Source organism: Dama dama, chromosome 24 (assembly GCF_033118175.1).
Source record: "Dama dama isolate Ldn47 chromosome 24, ASM3311817v1, whole genome shotgun sequence".
NCBI classification, from domain to species: Eukaryota; Metazoa; Chordata; class Mammalia; order Artiodactyla; family Cervidae; genus Dama; species Dama dama.
In genome coordinates, this window is record NC_083704.1 from 20,288,640 (window position 1) to 20,311,873 (window position 23,234).

Below are 23,234 nucleotides of genomic sequence, written 5' to 3' on the forward strand. Positions count from 1 at the left end.
TTCATTTCTCTTTTTTTTTTTCCAGGAGAGAAAGGCCTTGGGAAAACAACTGGGAAGAAGTTATGTTATAAAGGTTCTACATTCCATCGTGTGGTTAAAAACTTTATGATTCAGGGTGGGGACTTCAGTGAAGGTAGAGCTAAAAGTTATGCTGTTAATAACTGTATTAATTCCTAAAGCACATCATTATTTTAATGTAAATATTGTGTCACAGTGTGATGTAAATATTAGATGGTCAGTGAATAGTTGTTGGATGAATGAATGTTGTAAGCCAAGAATGTATAAAAAGCAAAATACTAAGAGGTTTTTTGTTTTGTTTTTATGCAGTTTTAATACAGTTATTTGGTGAATACCCTCTAGTGAATGCCCAAGTATTATTCATTTGGTTTTATTCTTTTAGAGTTTTGTCAGTGTTTGAAATAAATGGGTTGTGGGGATAATTTTTTATTATAATGGAATTGGATTTATAGTTTAAAAATGAGGTTGATTGCGGATTATTAGAAGTTCTATCATCTGCAGCAGTTACAAGGTGTTAACTCCTTCAGCAAATTAAAACTGTAAAGAGTAATTTATGTATACGAGTATATTTTTTAGTTTTCATTATTGTTTAACATAGCTCATTATTTTCAGGTAATGGAAAAGGTGGAGAATCAATTTATGGTGGTTATTTTAAAGGTAAGGCTTAATATTTTATGGTCTTCTGTTTCATTTCTGATATAAAGCAAGTTGATCATGTACTTTTAATGAGAAGAGGTTTACTTATAGTTCACTTTTTGCATGAAACTAATGCTGCATGAAAATACTTTATTTGCATGAACTTGGGGATAAATTATATTGTAATATATAACTTTTAATTGACAAGATTAATTAAGGCTAACTTTATGGTTAAACATGACTTTCAGCATGGAGGTTAGGCAACTATATACATGAAAACTCCTATCTTCCTGCCTAAAACTGTCAACATATTCTTTTGTTTATAGAGAATGTGGTCTTTTGCAAAATGAAAAGGTAAGAGAACGAAGCTCAGTAACACAAACTCCAACTCTTTTCCCTTGCACCCTTCCTAATAAATTTATGAAGAGTCTGGGTCAGGTTGTGACTGGATTTCTTATATTGCTTGAAGACTTGGAAAACTCTGTATACTGTTTCATACATGCATCTGTATCTTTTTTTCTTTTTCCAATGGGTTATTATTTCCACATCAGGGTAAAGAGTCTAGTTTTTTTGTTTTTGTTTTTTTCCTTTTCCCCTCTAAGCCAAACAGTGTCTTTGAATAAAAGTTGGTATCTCTTCCTTTCTCAAAGGTTTGTATGTTTTCTTTTGTATACTAGAACTGATTGTATTTTATTCCTACAGTAGTATTTGCATAAATCTAACTATTACACTTGCCCCAAAAAGCCTTAGAAAAGTCAGTTGCAGAAATTTATAATGGGATCCAGTATTACTAGGTTTTAATGCCATGATAGCTTCAGTGTTATAATAGTCTTTTATATTTCTTTTGGGGGAAAATGGATTACTACTCTTTTTCAGAAGCCTGTTCCCAAGGTAATCTTTTTTTTGTTTTTGTTTTTTAAGTTTTCTGTGTTTCTGTTTGTTTAAAAGAAAGATTTGTTTGTATGAATGTTAAAAGGAAACTTACATTAGTTTTCAGGATATTTCTGCTGGAATTAAATCCATTTCTAAGTAATCTTTATGACAGGTTTTTCCTTTGAACTAGTAGCAAACAGCTCTTTAGCTGATTCCATTAGCATGTAGCAATTTGAAATTAATACTGTAGGCCACTTTAACGTGGTTGTTGCCTGTGGCAGATACTTGTATGTATATCTTAAAATTGAATCTTGCCATTTAAATTTTTGTATTTACAGGGCTTTCTTCCTTAGATAGTTTTTGATCCTATTGGTTAGAATCTACATACTTGATTTAATTTAGGCATGTCTCTTTTGGTTAGGGTTGGTTTCATCATCTAGCAACAATTTGATTGAGTAATAAATTTACCATATAGAAATTAAGCACATAAGAGGATTATTAAAGCTCCCATGAATGGTGCATTATGCAGGGTGATTGGAAATTTGGAAGAAACGAGCTCTACTATAAAGATTTTTTTTTAATTTTCTTGGTAGTTTTCCCTGAAAGTTAATAGTTTAAATATCATTTAGCCAAAGTCTGTTATTACTAAAAGTGACTGTTCTAAGGCTGTTTGTATAAAGTATTAAATATATGTTCTTTTTCTCAAGGCTAAGTAGTAAATAAGTCGTATCTGGGTTTTTTGTTTTTTGTTTTTTTTTATGTTTTTGTTATTTGATTAGTTAAAAGAACTTCGAAATAGTCAAGTATCTGTACTGACCAGAAGAGGAATTTCATCCTTTGCTTTCTATTTACTACTTTGAACATTACACGTTAAAAGTGGCTTATAATTGGAGACTGACAAATTTGTGTTTTCTTCAAACAGATGAAAACTTTATTCTCAAACATGACAGAGCGTTCCTTTTGTCAATGGCAAATCGAGGGAAACATACCAATGGTTCCCAGTTTTTCATGTGAGTAGGCATAATTCAGAGATGAGCTTTTCCTAAACAGAGAAGCGCTGTTCATGAGAAAGATGGTATCCTTGATCCAAATTTACTGCTAGGTTCTGTCAGCTTGAGTTTTATTATGTTATAGTAACTGGTAAGCTCTTAACAACCATCTCAGTGTAAAGAATATATCCTGGATTTGAAGGATGGTATTAAAAAGGCGTAACTTGAAGATGTAAATTATTCTGTTGTCATCTTAAGAAATTGGCTTTGACTCAACAAATTTGGGGGCTCAGTTTATCAAATCTGAATTGGAATATAAACTCTTGATGAGCATTTAAAAAATTGTTTATGACTGGAACTGAATGTATCCTTGGCATGGAAAGCAGTTGGTTTGAGTAAACCAACTTTTACTTTTGATTGCTTTTCCCTCTTACTGTTGTTGTTTGAGCCAGTTTGAGAGAGGTGCCATTATTTTCTGACACTGTATAGAGATAAATGATTTGGTGTTAAGCCAACATTTGTAGCAGTCTTAAACTTTGGGAGATCTCTATGCATAATTGAATTAACCCAATATTGCTTTCATTTTCACCAAATATTTGTGCTGTTATCACTTAGAAAACTTTAGAATGATAGATTTGTTTTTTAAAAAGCAAACACTTTTACATGTTCATGTATACACAACCAAAACCTTAGTTATCTCTCATCTGAAAGACTTTTGGCATACTCTCTGTTGTGTTCTTATGTAAAGTTATTCCAAAACCTATTTTTATTATAACTACATGATCTAAAATATGAAAGGTAATTGCCTAGTATGGGGTTTAATGCTTTTGATTGAAAGTAAATCTCTGCAGTTATGCTCTGTATATTGGAGAGATATTTTTTCCATACCAGAAAAAAATTTTGTCATCTTTCTGAATGGATGGGTATGAATGGCGCTTCCCTGTCTTTGAAGGAGTAAAGTATTCATATAAAGTAAATCTCACACTTTATGTTTGTGTGAAAAATAAATTCCAACATGATCTGATAAAGTTCAGATAAGGGGCATTCTGTTGCCAAGAATGTCCTAAAAATGGAAAGCTGACAGAAGGGAATAATGCTTGGAGTTGTACAGGAAAAAAAGGAGGCCTAAAACAGTTACTCCTCTATCTTTTTTGATCCCATAGAGTATTAGTTACTACACTTTAACTAGAATATTTGTCTATTGTTAATCTCCTTGAGAGCCAAAAGAAATAATGGGAAATATTTTGAAAAACTTAATGTAGGAGCTGTTTACTCTTTGATTAAGGTTTCCCATTTCCATTTTTAAGCTTATCTGAACTGTGAACATGATAAACTAATGATTCATTGGTCAAAAAGCTACCATCTGAGGGCTCTAAAGTTTCTTTTAGATTCCCTTTTTTATATCACTACTTTTAAATTTTGATTTATCGGGTAGCAGTAGCTTCTTCCCATTGTTACATACTTATTAGCTTATTTATAAAATGTTAAGAGATAAAACCCATGCATGTATATGCATTGATTAAAATTCAGTATATGAGAGTCTCACTTTAAAAAATTTAGAGTATCTTGTTTTTTGGTTACTTAGTATTTGCTTAAGTCTTTTCTAGAAATGTGTAGCATCAACCAAAATTAAAGCCATGTCTATTTTCTACATGACTTAATTTTACATTGGACTATGTTTTGACAAGGAATGCCAAATGAAAATTTTAACATTTATAAATTAGGATTAAGTTTTAACCTTGTTTTTATAATTAACTGCTTATGGATGGCACTAAGATCACTGTAAACTTGTGATTAAAAGAAACTTTCCTACTTTTAGTTTGAAATTTACTTTTGGAAATGAGTTTTCAGTTAAAAACAATCTTGGAAGTAATTAAACATTTTTGCAGTCACAAAATCCTCTTTTTTTTTTTTTTTTTTTAAGAAGCTTTTATGCACGTGCTTTTTTTAATACGGGCTAAAAGTACCAATTCCTCAGGGGGTTCAGGATGAGATAAAACTAACATTCACTTTTCTAAATAAAATGTTTCCTTGCTTTTATACAAAGAATAAGTAAAATGGAGATGGTGGCCCATGAAAGAAGTATCTTTGAAAATCTATATCTTGCAAGCCCAGATCTATTTGGAATTGGAAGTAGTTAAGAAAAAGCATAATGTACAATCTTCAAGTTGTGTAGATGATCACGGACAATTGCTCTGAAAGTTGAGGTTCCGAGGGTTGATGGTCATTGAGCTGTCAGATAGCTTCCCAGGGGTGACCTCCTACATTTTATCCTCCTCCCACACTTCTTCTTTGGCACCTTGAGCAGCAGTTCTGCAGTCTGAAAAAGAAACGGTAGTGTGAGAATGGATCATAAAATGTCAAGAACTGCCATTATAGTTTGCTTAATAAGGACTTTTAATAAATCCTTGCAAAATTGTATTTGTAGTTCATGTTATAAATATGTTACCTTGTAATTCCAAGGAGTGAATTTGGTGCAATTAGTGTGGGTACTTGAGCAAAATGTTCCTCAAGAATTCTTGTGCTTTTTGTAACAACTATTGTCTTCATTACTTGAAACACTTGAGACCTCTCCTTCCTAAGGCATATACATCATTTTATTAAAATATTTTGTATATGTTGCTTTCTTTGGGTGGAAAAATTATGTGTATGATAAAAACCAGATTGTCTTTTGTATAAAGCTATTTATAATTTTTCCAATAACTGCTTATATCTACTACTATATTAGTTATAGTGATTTTGCTTTTAGGGACCTAAATAGAAGAAAACTAATTGTTTTTGGAATAGTACTGTTCAAGAAACATGAAAGAAGTAATCAATAGCACTATCCCCATGAATCACTGAGGAAGTAATAGTTTGTTCATGCTGAGGTATTTTTGAAGGAATTCAAAGACCTGTGGGACCATGTTAATGGGGTTCATTTTATTATTATTTATTTTTTAGGCCAAAGACTAGGAAGAGGCTACAATAAAAGTTACAGGATTATAAAGTCTAGGACTAGAAAAGAATTTAGAGATCCTCTAGTCCAGTCTTTCTGTTCTATAGATAATGTTAAATAAGGAAGAAAAGACATATGCAGTCTAGGTTATAGGGATTTTTCTCATAATCTTGAAGAAATTGATAGCTAAAAAGAGCATGCTGAACACTGTATGCTACATAGGTTTATTGACCAGTCTGCTCTGAGTTTATTTATTTATTTGTTTATAGACTTGTGAGATACTAGTTCCAGGGATTGAACCTCAGCAGTAAAAGCACAGAGTCCTAACTTCAGGACCATCAGGGAATTCCCTTGAATTTATTTTAATTTTAAGTCAGTTTTAGATGCATCAAGTGTTGCTGGAAAAATAATATGACACACAGGAAAGCATTTTTCTTGTCCTTCAGCTTTCAGTAATAACTATTAAGTCTGGCTCTGATTTTCATTGTCTTTCATTCATCAGAAAGATGAAGAAGATACTGCATAACATAGATTAAAGAGATTAGTTAGGTTCTTTATAACTTTGTATTAAATAACTATTCTCCTGGGTTAGAGCACTAACCTATCAGGAAGCTTTGTATCTAGTCTTACCATATGCCTTAAGTTAGTTTTGTTTTTCCTTTTCTGTTTGTAAACTATGTAGCTCACTTTCAAATATAAATAATGCATTTTGGTGTGAAAATGCAGACATTAAAGGAATAAAGTGTTTTTATAGGTTGATCCTAAGTTTTTTAGTATATTAAGTGATTTATATGCAAATATTGTCTTGCCTAAAAGAAATAGTTGTAACTGCTTAATTTTCATCAGTCTGAAAGGTGGTTCAAAGCAGCTATGGTTCATCTTACCAAAGTCAGCCAGTTTCTTCACTGGCTGCTGTTAGAGCATATTGGAGTAATGATCATGCTTATCCCCCTCGGCTTAGTCTGTGAAGGCCTTATGGCACACCAGGGAGTGGGAATACCCACAGAACCTTCGAGAACAGGCTTTGTCATTTGCCACTGTTAGTGGTCATGATAATTATAAAAATTTAAGAAAATAGGATAAAAGTAGGATAAAAAGTCAGACTTTGAATTTTAAACAAAAGTTCATCTTGTTTGTTACATCTTGTTATAAATAGGACTGTGGGAGGAAAACATAAGTTTTAGGATATCTTCTGTGTCATTTAGAATAGCTACTCACCTGGATGAGAGAAGTGCTGATTGTTCTAGAGTAGCAGAACAAGAGGAGTTGAGGGGTGGTTTGGTTTCAGGGCTTTACAAAGCTGTATTGATATTTGGGGGTAGAAATGCTTTTTCTTTCCACATATTCATGAGTTTGAGAAGAAATGCTACTAAGTATTAATAACCTGAGAAGTTCTGGCTTTTTTTCCTTGTTTTTTTTAGGAACAGTACCTTCATATGTTAAAGATTTTTCATGAACAGATTTCATGACACTTAACCATAATCCATATTCTCTGGATATCAAGTGTCATCCCTGGCATCCAGTCTGAATATTACTTAGTGTTTGTGTGACATTTGTGTTAGCAGCATGAACGCAATTCTGTATCTTGTGGTGTTTGGTGTGTATTATGTTAATTTTAGTGCTGAATTTTTTAAAGCTGTTCTATTTTAGTGACTTCTGGAATGATAGGAAGAGCGCTGTAACATGGCTTGGTTAGTTTACATTGCCCTTACATGAGCTTTGTCACTTTGTACAATTTGTTGCCTCTTACAGGCATGACAGTTTCAGGAGTTGAAGGGGAAAACTGCATGTTAAAGGTTATGACAAATAGATTGTCTTTATTTCCTTCTCTCATACTACTTTACAAATAGAGTGACTTTTTTTTCATAACATTCACTGGAAACACCACATTATTTGAAACATATTCTTTTTTGACAGTCATTCGTGTATCAGTGCCTTTTAACATTTTTAAATATTTTAAGATTTAGTATGTCCAAAACCCCTGTAAAGAATTTTGTCCACTGTATATAATATGGGTTTTGGTCTGAATAGTATTAGATATGTTTAAATTTTAGTTGAGTTAAAATTGGTCAGACAGTGTATATTCATTGAACAAAAAATTTTTATGATGGGGAAAATCAGACATTTGAGAGGAAAATAAAGTACTGTAGCCAACAAAGATTTGATAGCATACATTTTCTTATACTTTCATTTCTCTTGCCTTTTTATACTTTGAGAAGATTCTTAAAATTCTAGGTATGCTGCCTTATCATTATTATTATTATTTTCAGTGACTTAACTAAAAGAGTGTGTGTAATGGCAGTGAACAGAAACTACAATCTAAACATTTGCTCATTAACTCATAACATATAGTAGTCTGATGTGATGTGTAACCAAAAAAGGTTTCAAATGTAGAAACATGAAAGGTTCCTTAATTATTTGAAGTGAATTAGTAAAAAATATTCTCTGGAATTTTGTTTTGAAATCTCTTAACTCAGTTCTTTCCATTGAGATTTTTGTTTTGTACCTCTAGTAACTGCTCCTGGGCATTCAGATTTTTATATTTATGTATGTATTCCAGATACATTATTATCTTTTTGAAAAAGATGTTAGTTGACTTAGCCAGTTTCTAGGATTTGTAAAATGAAATATAATGTTTTGTTTCTAACTATTATTCACACTCTGATGTTACAAATATTAGGGACCTGAGCAGATTCCCACTTCAACCACAATGCTTCTCTTAAGCATAATCCATCTCTACATACATATCCTATGTGAAAGAAAATTTAGAGCCCTCCTTTTTAAAAAGCTTTCTTGCTTTGCATAAAACTTGAAAGTATTTAATTTCAAAGTTATATTGATATTAAAACATAGATTCAGTCTTGTCTTAAAAGTGTATTACAATTTATTTCTTGCCATTTTTGTGTAAAATTTACAGAAAGAGTGTTACACCGTGCGCTCCAAAGGTAATGTCTCATTACTCTAAGGCTCTCTCTTTTTCTTTCTTTACCTTTATTTATCTCTTTAATCCTATTGTTATATGCATTGAACCATTTTAAGAAAAAAACTTTCTGCTTGATCTGTGGCAGCAGTACATGTAAAATAAGTGTATTTTATTGTTCATAGTAAATCCTGGGAAGTATAATTTTAATTTCAGTGGCCTGTTACCACCAAGTTCTCATACATCTTGGGGAGTGAGGTATATCGTATATAATGGTTTATATCTCATTTCAGTACAGAACTGTTACTTTCTGTATAAGGCCAAAATCTGCTTTGATAATGGTAAAAAAAAAAAAGTAGATTATTTTTTTGGAGTATCAGTCATACTTTTCTGTTTCTAGGATTTATGAGGTTTAGATGAACCCTTGTGCATGTATTTTTAAAGCAGATTCAAAGGTGAGGGACACTGGAAAATCAGTATCTGAGTGACAGTAGAAAATGGAAATGTGAAAATATTGTAAGCTTTTCTAACTTGAAATGTTCTTGTGGTTATTTCTCCTTTAGGTGTGTTTTCATAAGCATGTATAAACTTACATATTTATGATAGCCCCTGGCTTTAAGGTCTTAACTGACTGGGCATATGTTATCACTACATTGGTCCTTACAGCTCTAACGTTTTGAAACATCAATGAAGAGTTGGTGGGGTGAGGTCTCTTTGTCTATTTTAGTAGAATTGAAGGGCTTGGACCAAGCATATCATTGCATATCATTTTTTTCCCTTGCCCATCAGCCCAATTCCAGTAAGCCTGCTTTACCTTGGAATTTCTGCTCTTAGAATGTGGGCTGAGAACTCCAGAGGACTTCTTTTTGTTAAGCTACTTCCAGTATTCTTATTATATAGCCTAACCCAATTAAATCATAAGTTTGTATTTCTGCATCCTGAATTGCAGATGCAAGTAATAGACTTAGTTATTCACACCTGTTTAGGCATATTGGGCCAGTTGAAATTTATCCTTGAAAACATTGCTCTTGTCTTCATTTGTTCTCTTTACTAGTGCACTAAAGGATTGAGTTTGTGTTCAGTTCTCACTTGAATTAAAAACAAAACTTGAATCTGTCATAAAGGTTCTATTCTCAAATTGAGTTTCAAGTAGTATATTGCTGCATCACTGCAGTAAGTTCAAATTTTTAATCACACCATTTGTTCCAAAGATTTGCCCTAAGATGGTTTTTACAGCACTTCTATTAACCAGGGTACAAACTGAATTGGATTCTGTATGTTTTAAGAAAATATGTAGACTTTTCCTCAATACCAGAATATCTGAGAATTGTGAGAGAAAGACCCAAGGAAGGGAAATCTATCTAATACGTCATTGTTTTCACTGCTACATGTTTGAGACTGATCCTTTACATTATAGAACATTTTTTACCTTTAAAATTTACCTCTTTCCATCTTTCATACAGTGGAATCACTGTCTAGCATATGTCCTAATTTTTACTGTCTTTACTGTGCTTAATAAAGTTGCATAATTCTGGGAAGCACATTTCTGTATTAAAGTTACTGTCAGGATAGTTTTTGGATGCTCCTTTCACGATTTAAGCATCAGTGCCTCACCGTTTGCTACATTTTCTTTTTCTTCTTTCTTCTGTTTTTATTCATTTTTATGGTTACATTGGCTTAAACTACCACTTCTCAATCTTCTAGGGAAAATTTGAGACTAGTGGTTTTAAAACTCAAGATTCCCTTTAAAATTCTGCCACTTCTTGAGTTGACATTTTAATTTTTTAAAGCTAAACTGTAGTAATGTTACAGAACTAAAAATTCTTAATGTAAATATATGTGTTATATTTCCTGATGGAATAATATTTTTTAGTATTGAAGGCTAAAATTATGTTTTATTGAATTATATTTCTTAGCGTTTCCTTAAAATGATTATAATAATTGACATAAGAGCTTCTAGTGCAATTGACTGCTTTAACATGGTCTGATAATCCAGTGACCATTCTCTCAAATACCATTTCTCTTTCTCATAAACTAAGATGTTTGTGATAGAGTCTAGTTATCTACTTTTGAATTTTTTTCCACTGTAATTCACATAGTCTGAAGATCTGTGAAAATGCTATGGGAAAACCAGCTTGGGTTCAAAATATCTTAACCATAATATACCCCATAGGCTTCCCAAGAGTGGCTATCTGCCAATTTGTGACTGTAAAGCAACCAGTTGGATGTTTTTTGGGCCATGGAAATGTAAAGTATTTGTAATGTTATCCACAATTACTTACTTTGTGGTCAGAAGTGTTGGCAGATAGAAAATTTGCTCCATATTGCGTTTTCTGAGTTGTTTTGAGTGGCAGCTTAAGTGAAGCAAGAGGGGCAGGAAATTCTAAAAACGGCTCCCGAGGCCTACCTCCAACTACCTGCCTAAAAGATGCAGACTAACTCAGTATGAAAAATAACTAGTAGAAAAACTCAATTAAGTGTGTGGGGCACTTGTTAAGTGTTGATCACACTTTTCTTTCCATAAGCAAATGGCTAGATGTTTTTTATTCTTGTTTAATTATCTTGATAAGTTTTGAGTTTGTATTTGTTTTTATTATTGTCATTGTTTCAGATTTGAGAGTAATTTTAATTTTAATGTATATTTATGCTGTATATTTCAAACCTATTTCACATATATGTGTGTATATATAGTCTTCATATTGGAGAGATAAAAGTTTGTAATACATTGTCATCTTGAGGGTATTTTTAATCAGTAAAATGACTACTATTGCTGTTTTTAAGCTTATTAAGTTTAGGTGTATATCATGTTTAACTCTTTCCCCTTTTTATCTTTACCTCTTTGTTCTCTACATGCTGTGCTTTTAAACCCTTCTGCTCTGTACACCTGAACACCCGGTTTCCACCATCTTTGTGTTGGTGTTTGTTGCACAGCACCACAAAACCTGCTCCACACCTGGATGGGTAAGCGTTACATTCTTATTATGTTGGGGAGGTGTGCTGGTGGCCAGTCCAACCAATTAGACTGTGGTGAACCCTCAAGGGGGCACTCTTGACCTCTGGGTTACTCTCTCATAGCCAAGCTCTCCCTAAGTATCACAGGATGCAGTAGTCTTGAGATCACATGTCACTAAAGGGCTCACGGATGATGTCTCAGTATCAAGTGCAATCTGATTGTTATACTCTTTACTGTAAAATAGTTAAGAATCATTGTTTTAAAAGCAGAAAACTAAGGCCCAGTTTGAGCAGTTTTTTGTTTTTGTTTTTGTTTTCCTTTTATGAAGCAGAACTTCTAATTTCCTTCTAGTTGCTTCATACATCAGACACTTTTATTTTCAGGTCTGTGAACATATCATTTAACAACAGTTGTCTTGATTACTGCTCTTGGCTTAACTATCATCAAACCAGTTTTTCTTGAATTTGTATTTTGACAGGGTGCATGTTGTCTTTGGACTAGTTATTTCTGGTTTTGAAGTAATCGAACAAATTGAAAATCTGAAAACTGATGCTGCAAGTAGACCTTATGCAGATGTACGAGTTATTGACTGCGGGGTGCTTGCCACAAAGTCAACAAAAGACGGTAAGAGTGTTTTTTGAGAGCAGAGGGAGCTAGGATACAGGTAACACTTGTTAAAAACTAAAACTTAAAGATACCTCCTAGATTTCAATAGTGGAATAAACTCCCATGAGGAGTATATCAATAGCCCTGATGCCTCCATATCATACCCTGTATCCAATCCATCAGGAATCTTTCCAGCTCTGACCTTTTCTTTTTACTTCACCTGTTGTCAACTCGGTCCAAACCCAAATATCTTTTACCTGGATTATTCCAATAGCTTCACTATTGTTCACTTTGCCTCCGTCATTGCTTCTGTATAATCTTTTCTCAGTAATGATAGCTTCCTAACTGGTCTTCTTGCTTACACTTGATCCTCTACAGTCCTCAGCAGCAACCAGAGCCAACTTCTCAAGGGTTCCCTCTCTGTCAACCAAAACTAAAGTCTTTACAGTGGTCTGTAAGGGATTCTGGCTTTCTGCTGTTTCTCTAATCTCTCCATATTCATTGTCTTCCCAGCAGTGTTAATCTTTACTCAGACATGCCAGACACTTGGGGACTTTGTGCTAGCTGTTCCTTCTATCTGGAATACTGTTTGTTCAGATATCTGCATGACCCCCATCCCTCACTTCTTTCAAGTCTCTGCTCAAATGTTATCTTAAGTTACCTCGACTTGCCTTATTCCCTCTACTCTGTGTTTTCCTCCCTGTTCTTTAAGCATTTATCATGTTATGTTACGTAGTTACTTATTTTCTTATCTGACTGAACTAATATATAGACTTCACGAGGGCTTTGTTACCTTACAGTGTCAGCAGCAAATTGTATTATCAACTTGAAAAAAAAGTTTATTTAAGTGTTTAGTGTGCTTTAATATAAAAAATGTTTTATAATACTTGGTAATCATTTTTTTTTTACTCTGAAAGGTGGGCAGTGAAATCCAATACTAATACTTTTATTACTATTTATTAAAAGTTTTTGAGAAAAAAAGGAAGAAGCCAACTCATTCAGAAGTCTCGGGTTCCTCTTCCAATTCCTCATCCTCTTCAGAATCATCTTCAGAAAGTGAAATTGAACATGAGAAAAGCAGACGAAGGAAACATAAGAGGAGACCGAAAGTTAAACACTCTAAAAAGAGACGAAAGGAAGCAAGCAGTTCAGAAGAGCCAAGGAATAAACATATAATAAGCCCAAAAGGGTAAGTGTGAGATACCAGGGTAGTCTTACCTAAAAAACAAACACCCTGGAATGGGAACAGTATGTGTGATTCTGTAAACTTATCTTTGTTACCTGTTGTTGAAAAGGATAGTATTTTAGGAAGTTTATATTGAAATCTTGCAAATCTAAGGGTAGCACAGATGTTTTATATCAAAGATTTATGCATTTGTAGGTAAAAACAATCCCTAAAACTCTCAAAGGAAGGATCATTTGGCAATTCTTATATCAGAATTTTAGTGCAGTGACTGTTTCACTCGCTCATGTTTTATATGTTCTGTTTATGAAAATTTTCTTAACCTTTTTAGTGGGATTTGCAAGGTATCAGTAGTTTTGCTGTTAATTATGTTATTATATTGTTATTTAATATTAAAAATTTAGATATACACATTTTAATTGGTGATTTGATTTGTTCTTTCTAAGTCACTCTGAGAGGAGTGATACCAATGAAAAAAGATCTATTGATTCAAATGCTAAAAGGGAAAAGCCTGTGGTCCGCCCAGAAGAGATTCCTCCAGTGCCCGAGAACCGATTTTTACTGAGAAGAGATATGCCTCTTGTCACAGTGGAGCCTGAACCGTAAGGATGATTAACCTGCATGTTTTCATTTCTCTGACTGATGATTCCTGTCAGCTCATTGCAGGTCCATACTCATTTATTGAGCGTGACCTGTAGTCAAAGCACTTTGAAATATACTGTGGGAGATACTGGGTTCATGAGTGCCATGGACCCTACCTTTCAAAATTCATATTCTACTAATAGAGAAAGGGAATTTGCCAAGTTGACCAGGGAGAGTTCTTAGTGGAGATCTGGGAAGATTTCATTACTAACTTCATTTACTTAACCTTTCATTAGAGGTGAGATTTTGGTTACCAGAACAGAGGGTTAGTTGAACTCTTTGGGTCCAGTCAGGTTTTAAAACATACTCCAATTAGTGGTGCAAAATTATTGTATGGTGACTGGGGGTATAATTTAGTATCATATATTACTGTTGTTAACTTACTCAGTGGCAACTCCTCTATATTAGAAAAGCTAAAAGGTAGCTTTAGATTTGGTTTCAAAAAGTAGTAATTAATGTATTTTGTGTGTTACACTCAAGTTTAGAATTGTTAAGAGAAATGTTTTATGACTAGAAATACCATAAAGTGGTTGGTGTAATTGGCAATTGAAGAGTTATTTTGAAGTCTGAGAAGTTATAGAGATGTCCTTGTTCACAGTTAAGTCTCTATATAAGATTATTGTTTAGACTGTTAGATATTTTAAAATTCTAAGAATTCTGTCTTGTAAACAAATCTTAGTGGGATTCTTTTTTCTTAAAATAGAAAACACCATTCATTGATCAAATCCATCTAGTTGCCAGAAAGTAGGAAACTTGAAAGGTCAATTTCAGTGTCATCTAGTAGGGGTTGGCAAACTACAGTCCTCCGTGGGCTAAATTCAGGCTGTTGTCTGGTTTTGTGCAGCCCATGAGCTAAATGTGATTTTTATGTTTTTAAATGTTTGTGGAAAAAAATCGAATAATAATATTTTGTGATATGTGAAAATTATATGAAATTCAAATTTCGGTGTCCATAAAGTTTTACTGGAACACAGACACATCCATTTGTTCACTATTTTCTTGGGCTGTTTTTATGCTGTAGCAGCAGGATTGAGGAGCTGCACAGAGTTTGTATGTGGTGCTGTCATTGTTACATATGCTGTTCAGTGCACTACACATCATGGTGTATTATATTTCAAATTTCATTGATAAAACATTTGTGAAAACTTGTTTTCTTTTTGTTACATAATCATCTTTAATTTTCTTCTTAGACTAGAAATCCTAAAATACTTTCTCTTAGACTTTTAAGAAAAAGTTTGCTGACCCCTATTATCTGTTTTTTTTTTTTTTCATCCATTTTTATTAGTTGGAGGCTAATTACTTTACAGTCTTGTAGTGGTTTTTGTCATACATTGACATGAATCAGCCATGGACTTACATGTATTTCCCATCCCTATCCCCCCTCCCACCTCCCTCTCCACCTGTTCCTCTGGGTCTTCCCAGTGCACCAGGCCCAAGCACTTGTCTCATGCTTCCAGCCTGGGTTGGTGATCTGTTTCTGCTATTTTTTTTAATGTATTTTATACCACTGTCTTGTATTTATGGTTGAATATCATTGGTAAGTTTATTTGGTCATCACTCCTCTTTGGTTACATAATATCTTTGGAAGTTGTATCCTGCAGAATTATTTTAAATCATAATTGATAGGTAGTTGTGTCATAACAAAGATAGCAAGTTGATCTATTTCATTAGAATGCTTGAGATTCGATCAGTCACTTGGGAGCTAAAATTAATGTGCTAAGAATGCAAGATATGCAGTATGAAAGGATAGGAAACAAGGAATGTCAGCCTTAGAGAGCTTGCCATCTTACTGAATTTGCCAGCAGTTAAGCACATTATCACTTACACTTTGTTTAGCAGAAGCTGGGTTCTGCACTTGCTCTAATTCATTTGTTCTCATCTTCAGCTGCACTTAAGTGCAGTTTGGCAAGCTTTTAAAAATACCAGTTAATGGGCCATACAGCAGAGTAAATTGGAATGTTGTGGGGGAGGAGGTAGAGAGTGGTAACATAGGATCAGCATCTAAAAGATACCCAGATGAACATTAATTCATGCTGAACAGTTAGAGGCAGGTCATTTGGTTCAGTAATTTGTTCTTCATGAGGAAAATGAGGTAAACAGTTGTCTACCAAAAGTACCTACTTCTTTCATTGTGAAAATCAAATGATATCATGAATATGAAATAACCGAAAAAACTATAATATACTTTTTAGTTGAAGTTTTCTTATAGTGGTATTGTATGTTTATCTGGAGCCAGATTTCTGGCTGGGAAAACCCTGTTATATCATGGTTGCAAAAGTCATGTTTCATTTCTCTGTGTGACATTGGACAATATTCTTAACTGTAATCTTAAAATTCTTTATTTTTAAAAAGGAGTTGATAATAGTACCTACTTCATAGTATTGTTATGAGAATTAAATGAACTAATAATACCTTTAATGGTATCTATTAACATTTATTTAAAGGATTTGTTTGATGAGAACCTACTTATAGCACAGGAAACTCCACTCAATGTTCTCTGTAGTGGCCTATCTGGGAAAAGAATTTCAAAAAGAGTGGATATATGTATATATATAACTGATTCACTTTGCTGTACACCTGAAAATAGCAAACATTGTTAATCATCTGTACTCCAATAAAGATTTAAAAAATAACAGAGGATTTGCTTAGAAAATTAGGTCATGTGGAGTGCCTCATTCTATAAAAGTGTTAGATCTAAATGAACTGTTTTTGTATTAAAGGAGCATGAATTCTGCGTTTACACACTGAGAAAACTGCCTAGCATTTGCTTATTTTTAATTTTCAATCTTCTTTTCCAGGAAAATTCCTGATGTTACACCCATTGTAAGTGACCAAAAACCATCTGTGTCAAAGTCTGGACGGAAGATTAAAGGAAGGGGCACAATTGTATGTGTGTTAAAACTTAATTTTTTTCAAATTAGTTATCTGAGCAGTAAAATGTTTTTACCTGTAGGCGAATCCTAGCTTTAATCTTAGGTATAGTCCGAAGTCTGTCCAAGGAGCTAGTTGTATTCTCTTAATTAATATGTAGTTATGCGAAGGCACCGCTGTTAGATCAGTGTTTACTGCTATGTTTGAATGGGTTTAAATACTGAAATGAATGTGAAATAGTATGTTCAGAAATCTTAGTATGTTGAATAAGCTAATGAGTATAACCATTAGGACTTCTAAGGAAAAGTTTATGTGTGATTACAGGTGAATATCTGCCTTTCCTATTTCTTTTAGTTTGATTTAACTTTATACCATCCTTATGGTACTTCAGTCATTGTTGCATTTGAATGGTGTCCAAGATTGAGTCTTATACTTACCTGTCCTAAAACAGATTATAGTTGGGAAGTATTTTTTAAATAGTTATTCCTAACTTTGTTTTTAAAGCGCTATCACACACCTCCAAGATCAAGATCCTGTTCTGAATCAGATGATGATGATAGCAGTGAAACTCCTCCTCACTGGAAAGAAGAAATGCAGAGATTAAGAGCATATAGACCACCTAGTGGAGAGAAATGGAGTAAAGGAGATAAGTAAGTATAAGTACAGTCCTATCTCTGCTATATTTTAAGTCTTAAGGGGATAGAGACATACTTCTGGATTTTTCACTAAAGATTTATATTTAAAATTAGATTGTGACCAGAAAATACATTTGGGAATGCTTGATGAAATGGAAGGAGGGATGATTGGCTTTGTAAATCAAAATTCTATTTTCTCTCACAAGACCGTTACCCTACTGAATTTCTTAAGGATTTCTTGTTTAATTTTAGCAATAATCAGGACTTTATTTAAAAAAATTACATAGCAGATTCTTTCATAGCCTTTTTTTTTGTGGTCACTAATGGGTAGATGAGAAAATTTGTAGCCAGTGTGTGTATTAACTTCTGACCCTAGGGACTGTTGCTGCTTCAGCAGTGTACCATCTCTTGTCTTCAGTGACACTCCACAGTGGAATATCTAGTTTAGAAGTGGGGCTGGCCCCAGAATAGCTAGTGCAAAATACACCAGTGGGACCCTGTGTAGTTGTTCCTGGTAGAATTCTCTTTCTCTGTGGCCATCCAGCAGAGTGGTTCAGAATTAAAAGAGGGAGGACAAAGTGTGTGATCTGCTGTGTGCAAGCGGTATAGATATGGTAGCACTGAGAACAGTTTTGAGCTCTCATGTTAGCACTGATATTGTAAAGCCTGCATCTTAGTTTTCGTTGACTTTTCCCCCAATTTCTGTACTAAGTAGTTTAACTAAAACCTTAACAGAAAGTCACTGATTACCTCTATGATCCTGAGATAAAACAATAGTCATGCTAGTTTCTTAAGAAGAGGCAGGCTTCCCTGGTAGCTCAGTGGTAAAGAATCTGCCTGCCAATGTAGGAGATACGGGTTCAGTCCCTGATCTGGGAAGATCTTACACGCCTTGGAGCAACTAAGCCTGTGTGCCACAACTGTTGAGTCTGTGCCTGGGAGCCGCAACTACTTAAACCCGTGTGCCCTAGAGCCTGTGCAAGAAAAGCCACCACAAGGAGAAGCCCATGCAACGCAACTAGAGAGTAGCCTCCACTCACCACAACTAGAGAAAGCACACAACAATGAAGACCCATCACAGCCAAAAATAAATAAGGTTATTTTTTTAAAAAAAGAAAGAAAAAGAGGCTTGTCAGGAATTCTCTGGTGATCAAGTGATTAGGACTTGGAGCTGTCACTGCCAGGTCCCAGGTTCCATCCCTGGTCGGGGAACTAAGATCTCACAAGCCATGTAGCCAAAAAAAAAAGGAGGCTTCTCTTACAGTTTCAGCAGTTACCCCGATCTACAGAGAATCAGCAAATTGTTTTCTGAATTTGATTTGACTTCCTCAGGAGTTATTCTTGGATGCAGAGCATTATTGAGCAGATCAAAGCCAGGAATTTTGTAGGTCAGCAGTTCTTTTGTAATTAGTTGGTTTGCTTTTTAAAACTATTTTCCTATCAAATTTGAAAATTCCTGATTTGACTCTGGAAAAATCCTTTTGTAAGTGAATCTGTTAAATAGTTGTTTCTTTGAAGTTTTATAATTTCAGGACCAAGCCTATCAACTATTTGCTTTATCCTTCCTACATGTGCTTAAAGCATTGATAGAGTTAGTACTTGGTTGTTAACTAGGCTGTTGTTGATGCCTAGTATTGACAACAAATGTATTTTAATTTTAAAGCATAGAAAACATGCTTGTAAATAACTGCCTGCATATTATGTCCTTTTTATAAGGTTAAGTGACCCCTGTTCAAGCCGATGGGATGAAAGGAGCTTATCCCAGAGATCCCGATCGTGGTCCTATAATGGATATTATTCAGATCTGAGCACAGCAAGACACTCTGATGGTCACCATAAAAAACGCAGAAAAGAGAAAAAGGTTAAGCATAAAAAGAAAGCTAAAAAGCAGAAACATTGCAGAAGGCACAAACAGACTAAGAAGAGAAGGATTATTGTACCGTCTGACATAGAATCCTTAAAATCTTCAACCCGACGAGTGAAATCCTCATGTGATAGAGAAAGGAGATCTCATACTTCCTCGTCATCATCTCATCACTCGTCCAAGAGGGATTGGTCTAAATCTGATAAGGATGACCAGAGCTCTTCAACCCATTCCAGCAGAGACTCATACAGATCAAAATCTCACTCGCAGTCTTATTCTAGAGGAAGCTCAAGATCAAGGACTGCCTCAAAGTCTTCATCACATTCTCGAAGTAGATCAAAGTCCAGATCTAGTTCTAAGTCAGGGCACCAAAGAACAGCATCAAAATCACCGAGAAGAACAGCCTCTCAGTTAAGTGAAAATAAACCTGTTAAAACAGAACCTTTAAGAGCAACAGTGACACAAAATGAAAGTGTTGTAGTACAACCAGTGGTGGCAGAAAATATTCCTGTTATACCACTGAGTGACAGCCCCCCTCCTTCAAGGTGGAAGCCTGGGCAGAAGCCCTGGAAGCCCTCTTATGAGCGAATCCAGGAAATGAAAGCTAAAACAACCCATTTGCTGCCCATCCAAAGCACTTATAGTTTGGCAAATATTAAAGAGACTGGTAGTTCATCGTCCTACCATAAAAGAGAAAAAAATTCAGAAAGTGATCGTAGTGCTTATTCAAAATACAGTGATAGAAGTTCAGAAAGTTCACCAAGGTCAAGGAGCAGATCTTCTAGGAGTAGATCTTATTCCAGATCATACACAAGGTCTCGAAGTTCAGCTAGTTCACATTCACGGTCTAGGTCTCCCTCATCTAGATCTCATTCACGAAATAAATACAGTGACCATTCACGGTGTAGTAGATCATCTTCGTACTCTTCTGTTAGCAGTGATGATGGAAGACGAGCCAAGAGAAAATTTAGATCCAGTGGGAAAAAAAGTTACACCTCAAATAGAAGGCACAGCAGCAGCTCTGAAAAAGTACTTCGTAACAGATATGTCAAAGGCAGAGACAAGTCTTCATGTCATAGAAAATACAGTGAAAGCAGATCATCTTTAGATTACTCTTCAGACAGTGAACAGTCAAGTGTTCAGGTTACGCAGTCAGCCCAGGAGAAGCAAGTCCAAATGGAAGTGAATAATAAACAGGAGAGAAACAGAGATGAAGAGAAATCTAAGCCTGAACGGGAATGGCCTCGTTCAAAAAAAAGAACTTTGAAAGAAAATCTTTCTGATCACTTTAGAAATAGCAGTAAGCCCAAAAGGAAGAATTATGCTGGGAGTAAATGGGACTCTGAGTCAAATTCTGAACGAGATGTAACTAAAAACAATAAAAGTAGTCCCCGGCCATCTTCTGATAAGGAGGAAGGTGAGGCCACTTCGGATTCTGAGTCAGAGTCTGGTGAAATTCACATCAAAGCCAAACCCACAACTAAGTCTTCAGCAAATACTTTACTGCCTGATGGTAACAGTGCCTGGAAATCAAGCAAACAGCGCTCCTCAACCTCTGATTCTGAGGGATTCTATTCCAATTCAGAAAACACTAGAGGAAAGCCACGCAAGCATAAACACAGCTCAAAGGAGAATATTAAAAGGGAGCACACCAAAAAGGCAAAAGAGAAATTAAAAGGAAAAAAAGATAAAAAGCACAAGACTCCAAAACGAAAACAAGCATTTCACTGGCAGCCTCCGCTAGAATTTGGTGAAGAGGAGGAGGAGGAGATTAATGAAAAGCAAGTTACTCAGGAGGCAAAAGAGAAAAAACAAGTTTCTGAAAATAGTGAAACCATAAAAGAAAGTATTCCCCAAACCGAGAAGCCTTGTGAAGACAGCAGCCTTTCAGGTAAACATAGCACAACAGTTTCATCAGATATTGATCAGCCTACTAAAGATGATGTTAAACTCAGCATTTCTCCTGTTACTGTAAACACTGATGAAAATGTAGTCAGTTCTCCTCCAAACATTCAGCAGATTGAAGAGAGCATCCCAAGTGGAGCAGAGGATATGCTTCAAGCAGATGACAACATGGAGATTTGCACTCCTGATCGGAGCTCCCCAGCAAAGGCCGAGGGGGCTTCCCCTCTAGGAAATTCAAGGCTTGATACCCCGGATATAAGCATTGTTCTAAAGCAGGATATGCCAGCAGAGTATCCTGAGGCAGAGTTGAGAAAACAGGAAAGCAGCATGTCAGAAATCAAAATGGTGGGTGAGATGGGAAAACAGGATAGCGGCTCTGCCAGCTTGGCCAGTACTGTAGAAAGTACCATAAAGAAAGAGGTAGCTGAGAAAAGTCAGACCAGCCTCATGGATAATAAATGGAAGCCCCTACAAGGTGTGGGGAACCTTGCAGCACCATCTGCTACCACATCCAGTGCTACGGACATTAAGGCATTGACTGCTGTGCCTGAAGTGAAACCACAGGGTTTGAGAATAGAAATTAAAAGCAAAAATAAAGTTCGGCCTGGGTCTCTCTTTGATGAAGTTAGAAAGACGGCACGCTTAAACCGGAGGCCAAGAAATCAAGAGAGTTCAAGTGATGAGCAGACACCTAGTCGAGATGGTGATAGCCAGTCCAGGAGTCCAAGTAGATCTAGAAGTAAGTCTGAGACCAAATCAAGACACAGAACACGGTCTGTCTCCTATAGTCACTCAAGAAGTCGATCGAGAAGTTCCACATCATCTTATCGGTGAGTGTTACTCTTTTTCCTTTTTGTCTCCCAAGCGGAGTCCGTTACCGTTTTGTTGTTTGGAAGAACATCAGAGTTAGGGACAAGATCACTATTTCCAAATATCTTGGAGGAAATAAGGAGAAGGCTTGTGCTATGTAACTCACAGAGCAGACTGAAGACACACAGGGAGTAGAGATTTCAGGGGAAGAAGTTTGGTCTCAGGGTGAAAAACTATTGCTATCAGTTAAAGCTCCCTGATACTTGCAATGCGCTGCCGTGATAGGGGACAGGGTCTCCATCTTTAAAGATGTGAGCCCACTCTCTGCTATCAGTCATGCCTTAGAAGGAAATCTTGTATTTACGGAATGTGTAGGATTTAGAAATCAGTAATTTAATGCTCCATTTTATACAAGTGGAAGGTGAGGGCCAGAGAGGCAAAGTTAGCTGCCCCAAGACATGCATCTAGTTGATCTTTATTCAAGGGGCAGGAAATGGTAAAAAAGGATCATCTTTTGATTGATTGATTTTTGGTTCAGGTTACATCTAACTTTTGTCATTGACATAGACTGGATAATGCAGAGAATCAGCATTTTTACAACTGAAAAAAATTGTGATGGTGGTATGAAGTTAACAACTAATTTGTATTCTTTTCTTATAAACTTTTCATGGTTTTACCTCACTGCCTCTTACTCATATCCTCTATTATTTTGTGCTTGATTTTTCATCACTTTAACTTAAAATAGACTCAGAATCTTTGTTTTTTCTTCCTAGTTTTTATCAGTCGTTTTTTTCCCTTACGCAGATTTCTTTAAAAACAAGAACCAACATTTACCATCTATAATAACCATCTCCCGTTTACTTTTCAATTGCTTGCAGTTTGTAGTCTGTGCCTTCCCTCCCCTCATCTCACTCAGCTGACTTAAGATTTTCAGGTACTTCTGCATGGCCACTGCCAGGGCATGTTTTCAGTCCTTCTGGAAGCCCTCTGCTGGCTTTCCTCATCCCTCAGACCATTCCATGCTTGAGTGTGGGCTTCTCTTCTTCCTCCTGCTCTGATTCACAGCAAGCCCCAGAGAGCTGATGAATTCTGGCCTTTTCTCTCTGGGTTCATAGTCTAGATGCAGGTGCCTGTTGAGCTTTGCCAGTCTGCTGTCTGCTCATTGTCTACCTACCATTCACCCTCACTCTGAGCTGTTGGTGGTTCTGGTCACTGTCATCTTCCTTCCTACCCCTGCCTTTGGAGTGGGTAGTATTTCATTTCAGAAATGCTGAGAATTTTGCTCTTAAGTTGAGCAGCTCACAGATGGTAGACTTGAGATAGCTAAACTGTGCCTCCCTATTTCGGTTACCCACCCAGGCCTGACTCCCCTTCTGGCCTGTGAACTCGCT

General features: G+C 35.4%; 1 protein-coding gene across 8 annotated transcripts in view; it reads left to right on the top strand.

Annotated features, from left to right (window-relative positions):
* The window catches only part of NKTR (natural killer cell triggering receptor), a 40,601-nt gene that overhangs the window by 10,856 nt on the left and 6,511 nt on the right, over positions 1-23,234 (top strand). For 3 of the 8 annotated variants that reach the window (XM_061127875.1, XM_061127876.1, XM_061127877.1), the window contains exons 4-13: positions 26-133; positions 631-675; positions 2,450-2,537; positions 11,306-11,335; positions 11,806-11,951; positions 12,900-13,122; positions 13,563-13,718; positions 16,557-16,644; positions 17,134-17,279; positions 18,981-21,863. In XM_061127875.1, the coding sequence (XP_060983858.1) occupies positions 26-133; positions 631-675; positions 2,450-2,537; positions 11,306-11,335; positions 11,806-11,951; positions 12,900-13,122; positions 13,563-13,718; positions 16,557-16,644; positions 17,134-17,279; positions 18,981-21,863 (3,913 nt within the window). Of the gene's footprint in view, positions 1-25; positions 134-630; positions 676-980; positions 1,009-2,449; positions 2,538-8,371; positions 8,400-11,305; positions 11,336-11,805; positions 11,952-12,899; positions 13,123-13,562; positions 13,719-16,556; positions 16,645-17,133; positions 17,280-18,980; positions 21,864-23,234 lie in introns of those variants that run through there. The other 5 variants (XM_061127881.1, XM_061127879.1, XM_061127880.1 and 2 more) reach the window with 5 other exon arrangements.